Here is a 6,818-nt window from a genome sequence, read left to right as displayed (position 1 = left end):
AACAGAACGAGGCTATTGGGAATGGTACTACAACATAACAAGAATTTTGTATCGTCATCTACTGATAGACATGTTGAAAGCGGGTACCAACCTGGAGAAGCACCTATATTGCAAGTTGTGGTATGTTGGTATATAGTATTACATATTTTATTTTAGATTTTCTTTTACAACACAAGGCTCATTATTTTTCTACAATTTTCAGGCAAATAAGGTGAATGCCCTTAAAACTTTATTGCGTGCCTCAACCGCCTCAAGATTATTACATGCTCAACCGCCTCAAGTTGATTGGTTTCAATCGACTCCATATATGTCAAACCAAACACAAGATTATTTTTCACAAGTACATCTTGACCTTGGTCTTGGTATTAATCAACCATATGCACAAGGATACAATACTTCACCAATTTGATTTCCATCGTTTAGTGCATATTGTGACAATGTGGAGTCTAGTTCCGCAACAATATCAAGTTAGTTCGGTGGTGACGAAAATGAGGCACAAAATGAGCCAGTGTAAAATATGGGCGAGGAAATAAGAAGATCTCGGCATCAACGCCACAGACGCAATTGTGGAACGGGTGGATATTTTTTGCATTTGTAATTGTATACTTCATTGTATTTTTTACAATTGTACAAAAAAAATACACTATTACATTTGTACCCTTAATTGTAAATTTTTAAATTAATACAATTTTAACATTATAATTTTTTGGACTTTAATATGTTGTTAAAAATTAATTATATATAATTAAATTATACAAAATTTAATTAAACGAATTAAAAAAAAATGGCCAAGTCGTGACCTTAAATCACGACACCAAATCACGATCTGTGATCGCGACTTGGGGGTTTTAATTAAAAAAAATTATTTTTAATGTCGAATCATGATTTTAAATCACGACTCGATATATTAATATTATAATATTTTTATAAATTATATTAATATAATATTTTTTTACTAATAAATAAATAAATAACTCGAAAGTACCATGCCAGGGATGTGGCCTAACATAAAAATAATCTTATCAATAATGCATTTGTCCCTCCAATGATGTCAAGGTGCATAGTTGCTCGGATCGGCAAGGATTATTTGGGATAAATATAGTTTTGATCCTCATATATTATTATTATTTTTTATTTTCAGTCCCCAAATATATGAAAGTTTTATTTTAATCTTTTAATTTTCAAAATATTAATAATTTCGATCTTTAGGTTAATTAATTAGCATTTTGTCCATTCAAAGAAATCATATACTGTAACTATCTTTTCTCATTGCTCATAATCAAACCCAACATGTTTTTCAAATTAATATTAAACTTTCATAAATTCATACATTAGAAAAAAATTAACATTGTTTAAATATTAATGATTATGGCTAAAAATCATGATAAATGACTATTATTAACTACGGTTAAACAAAACTGATGCAAAATACTAATTTTTCCACCATGAAAAAATTATTTGTCATGACTAAGAGCCATGGTCAAAACATTTGTCATGGTTTTTAGCCACGGCAAATGTTTTAGCCACCTTCACAAAAACCATGGCCAACAATCATTGCGTTGCTGTGGTTAATAAATATTTACTACGACTATATATAATAAATGAAAACAAAATTGAACGACACCTAACATATACGACTACAATTGAGATTTTCCCTAAATTATGAATATCTGGATTAATGTATTATTGAATTTTACACTAGCAACAGAAATTGCAATTATGTACTTAAACTGCAATATTTAGATACTAATAAAACTATAAACTTGAAATCCATATACAATTCAATATTTGTTTATAAATTAATTATTTTTTCTTCAAAATATTTGTAGCTGCCTTAGATCAGACTTAACTGAATTGACGAAGTTGAGACTCCATAACTCTAAGGTCATGGGTTCAAATCTCACCGATACGTGGGATATTATTCTACTTTAATAATAGGTGTTGATTAAATATAATTACATGATCTTGATGATTAATATACGATTTGTTATAGTTATTGCTAGTTATTAGTTATAAATATTTAATATTGATAATTGTAATCGACTTATTTAAAAAAAAAATAATGGTTCATCGCCTTCACTTCAACAAAATATTGGTAGTTGTCGTTGTACGGGCAATAAAATTTGCAACTCATTTAAATATAGTACTATTGGGTTACTACGAAGAAATTGGATAAATTATATTGACACCCTTGATATTAGGTCAAATTATACAAATATTCTATATTTTTTGTAAAAATTATAACTATACTTTTTAAGGTGTTAGTGTAATGTTTGGCAAAAAGTATTTATATAAACTTTGCATTTGAATAGAAGATGTGGTTGCAATTACAACTATTGGCAAAAGGCTCAGAGCTTTGCCTTATTGTTCCTAGTTAAGCGACCTAGGTAGCAAATCCCAAAATGAAATTTCCTTCCCAATCTCTACTTAGTACTCAATTTCAAAATTAATATTAGTAGTGTTGTATTCAAAATTAATATTAGCTTTGGGGGTCTTATACTTACTGAATATTTTTTATTTCTGCTCAGCCACATAAGCGCTTATATAAAAAGAAAAAAAAAGGAGGTTTGAAATTTATTTTATATTTATTTTCGTGATATGACATTTTTGCATGTATATAATAAATAATTTTATACTCTTTAAATATTTTATAAATTAAAATAAAATATATAACTCAATATATCAGCTTAATAAAATAAAACTAAAAAAAATAATTTAAATATATTATATAGATACAACAAAAAAATAAATTATAGTCATTGCACTAAAAATAAATTATTATTGGCTATAATTTGAACTAAAAGGAATTTGACTTGTAGGTGAGATCATTTGAAAATGGTATGTCCCCTATTCCAATCTGGCATACGTGATACAGCGGTCACCATTCACCACGACAATTAGCCATACAAGAACAGTTATAACATAAGCATAGTACATAAAATCATTATAAATTTACTCGTCTAGAAACAGTAGTTTTGACATATCAACAACATTCTGTTTTAAATAAAATCTTGTTTTTGCACTACCAACATTAATAATGCATCTCCATAGCAGAGATACTAACACCAACAGAAGTCTTTATGGTGAAATAGAAACAACTATTTCACCTGCTCATACTTTTTTTTTGTTTAACGTTAAATGCAATTTACCTCCCTGATATGTGAAATAAGCAAAAAAAACTCCTTGTGAGAAAAAAAAAATAACAAATAACGCCTGTTTTTTAAAATAAAGCAAATTACTTAGAAGAAAATTTTGCTATATTTCTTTTATACGAATTTCTTTTGTTCATTTCTCGTATCATCGTGCGGATAAATTGTGTCCCCCCTTTTCAGATCTTGAACATTAAACCGGAGTTTCTGAACTTGCTATCCATGAGCTTTTTGATGCGTTCAACCATGGCAGGTGTCAAATGATTGGTCCAATCTCCAACTTGTCCCTTCCTGAAGAAAGAAGTGTTTTTCACTATACCATTAATATTACCTGTCTTGTTCACAGCCAATTTGCTGAGACTTTCAAAGCTGCATAGCCCAGAGATTTGATCTATCAGGCCTTGTTCTTCTTCCTCCTGTGAAAAAGGGAACCCCATAAATTCAGCAATCTTCTTTACCTGAGACGTGATATCCTCTTTCAGGTCTTCGTACTTTAGAAACAACACTTTCCTTGGATTCTCCAAATGAGCGTTCCAATATCCCAGCATATGATCCCAGAAGGGGCCGCATGGATGAATTCCCTGGCAAAACATGTCGAAAGCCTCGTCTATGTCAAGAGGATCTGCTTCTTTTTCGATCTTGTTTTCAAGCAAGAAATGACGATGCGAAACGAACTGGTCCAATGGGTTTCTGCAGATGTAAATAATTCTACAGTCACTTTCATGGATGGAATCAGGAAGGATTTCGAAAGGCATGTGAGTTGCGAAAATTCTCGGACATGGAACGTTCTCGAGATCAGGATTTTCTTGCCCCCAATAGACATTGAACTCTAGGAAAGGCACAAGCATGTGAGGAGTGGAAGTGAGTAGAGGAGTTTGATCAATGGGAAAAACATTGCGATTGGCAATGGAAAACGTGAGGGCTTTCAACCAGGTGGTTCCTGATTTAGGCATGGTTGACAGTATTACGTCCGTGGCTTTGGCTCTGAAGTTGTTATGAGCGGATAACATCGGTCGGAACAACAGTTGCAGCAACCAAAAGCCCTTGTATTTGACAAGGCGTTGGCCATCCCAATTCATCCGTTGTTCAAGTGTTTGAAGCAACTCCAGAAACTCATCCTTTGAACTATTGTCGACAACTTCTGCAGAAGAGCATTTCGGGTCTTCTTTTCTCTCCATTAGAGTGGTGGAATCACAATGTCCAAGAAGGGTTGAGTTCCTGGCAAGATATGTCGAGTGGGACAGCATCTGCAAGCATTTCTTGGCAAAACATGTAACAGCGTGATGGTCCCATGAGGTCCCGCTAGCCTCCGGAAAAGAATCGTCATGGAGATCACCCTATGAGGTCAAGATCGGGACAGCATCTGCAAGCATTTCTTGGCAAAACATGTAACAGCGTGATGGTCCCATGAGGTCCCGCTAGCCTCCGGAAAAGAATCGTCATGGAGATCACCCTATGAGGTCAAGATCGCATTATTGTCCGAAAAATACTAGGTTAAAAATTTAAAAAAGATTATTTTAATAGAGGTCGTGCTAGTATCTGAAGAAGATTTTTTATCTGAAAAATATCATTTTACTCTGAAAAAGATTTTTAATCTGCAAATGAACACCTTATAGAGTAAGAAGAATTTTTTTATTTGAAAAAGATCACCTTGATCTGAAAAAGATCACCTTAACCTAAAAAAGATTTTTATCTGAGAGTAGGGGTTGGTGGTAGGGGTAGGAGCAGGGGCTGGGGCCAACGTGGGGGGAGAGGGAGATAGAGTGAGAGAAGAGAGTTAGCAAGGAATGGAGAAAATCTGCTAAGTATCGATTATATATCTTTTTTTTGGTACAAAGTGTATTACAATAAATGAGTAGTCATGCCTAAAGGTTACAATAATTTAGCCATTTATAACACCGTTACAAACAGAGTTACAACATATGATATTTGTATTACCATAAATAACATCATATTGGAGGCCGTGTAAAAAGTCCATTAAAAACTGGATTCCAAAGGAATAAAACGATGTCATTTTGCTCCTCCGTGTTCAAAAAGTCATTACAAATGGTATTCCAAATAATTAATTATTATTTTATTAAAATATACAAAAGATCCATATTTGACAATTTAATGTTATAGAAACGAATCTATTATGTGGAAAAAATTATAATTGACATTGATACATTGTCGCAGTATGCAACAAATTTGCATATTCATAAATATTAGTATTACATTGATGTAACTATCATCTTATATTTTTGAACTACATGGGTTGATCGGGTCGTCATGTAGTTCAACTCGTGATAGACCTGTACGTTCATATATTATACAATCTTATATGTAGCACAACATACAATTTCAATTATTAATAAAATGCATAAACTTACACGTGATTTGAACCAATCCTTGAAATCAGTCGATATAAGTTGATTAAATAATTGGGTCATCAGTTTAGTGGTGCTGGTACAGTTCATCCAAGAATGATCTCTATGGAAGTACAATTAAATTATATATATAGAGAAAAATCCAGAGACCCCCCATGTGATAATAGGAATGTTAAAAAGAAACCTATGAAAATTAAAGTATCGAATAGCCCTCCTGTGATATAAAATAAAGTTAAAAAAACCCTCTCCGTACAGAAATTGAGCCACACTCGCTCTTGACTGCAAATTTGCTATAAAAAATTTTTTTTTGACATTTTTGCCCTTCTCTCACATCTAATATATATAATATTGTATATTTATTAATAATAAAATATTATATAATTATTTAATTAAATATTATATATATTTATTAATAATAAAATATTACTTTATTATTTAATTATTTATATAATAAAATATAATTTTAAATAAATTAATTAAAAATTATAAATCTTTTTTTAAAAATAAAACACTTTTCGCCGCCGGCGCCGCTGCTGAAGAGGAGGGCGCGCGAGCGCCCTCCTCACCAGGTGGGTGGGTGGGGGGGTATAATTTTTATTTTAATTTTAGTTATTATTTCTAAAAATATAGGTTCAAACTGACTAGGGGGCGGTGTAATTATTTATTCATAACACAAGGATGATTTTTTATATTAAAAATTTCATAGGAGAATTTTTGATATTTTGATATATCACAGGGGGTCAAAATGAATTTAACCCTATATATATATATATATATATGTATATATGTACACACTTAACATTTATATTAAAATTGAAAAATTGGGAAATAACAATTTACTCATAATATGGTGTGACTAATTCATAATTGGTCAATATACACGTCTCAATTATGTGACGTTCTAATCCACTGAGCCATCTCTTCTTTGAGGCACCACTAGCTCGGCCAGTGTAGTTGAAAATAGACCATCGAATTCCATCTTCATTGCTCGTGAGATCATCGTTTCTATGAGGTATACTTCGTTTGGATAGAACATCTGGCTCAAAGTATTGTGACGAAAATAAACTGATTTCTTCGACAATGTATGCCTCGATAATGGATGTCTCAACATGTTCTTTATTCTTCACCTTTTTCTTGAAGTCACGTAGGAACCTTTCAAAGGGGTACAACCACCTGTATTGCACTGGCTCCCCTATGCGATCCTCATATGGCAGGGGAACAATGAGGTGCTCCATTAAGTCGAAAAAAGCATGAGGAAATATCTTCTCACGGTTGCACATGATGACATCAACATTATATTCCA

General features: G+C 32.1%; 1 protein-coding gene across 1 annotated transcript; it reads right to left on the bottom strand.

Moving 5' to 3' along the window:
• Positions 3,250-4,629, bottom strand: LOC105155967 (cytosolic sulfotransferase 5-like). The gene has a single exon (XM_020696984.1). It carries the CDS (start codon positions 4,394-4,396, stop codon positions 3,329-3,331), a length of 1,068 nt encoding a protein of 355 aa, XP_020552643.1. The 5' UTR covers positions 4,397-4,629; the 3' UTR covers positions 3,250-3,328.

This window comes from Sesamum indicum, linkage group LG1 (genome assembly GCF_000512975.1).
Source record: "Sesamum indicum cultivar Zhongzhi No. 13 linkage group LG1, S_indicum_v1.0, whole genome shotgun sequence".
Taxonomy (NCBI): Eukaryota; Viridiplantae; Streptophyta; class Magnoliopsida; order Lamiales; family Pedaliaceae; genus Sesamum; species Sesamum indicum.
Note: the sequence above shows the minus strand (reverse complement) of the source record. Positions and strands in the feature narration are given on the sequence as shown.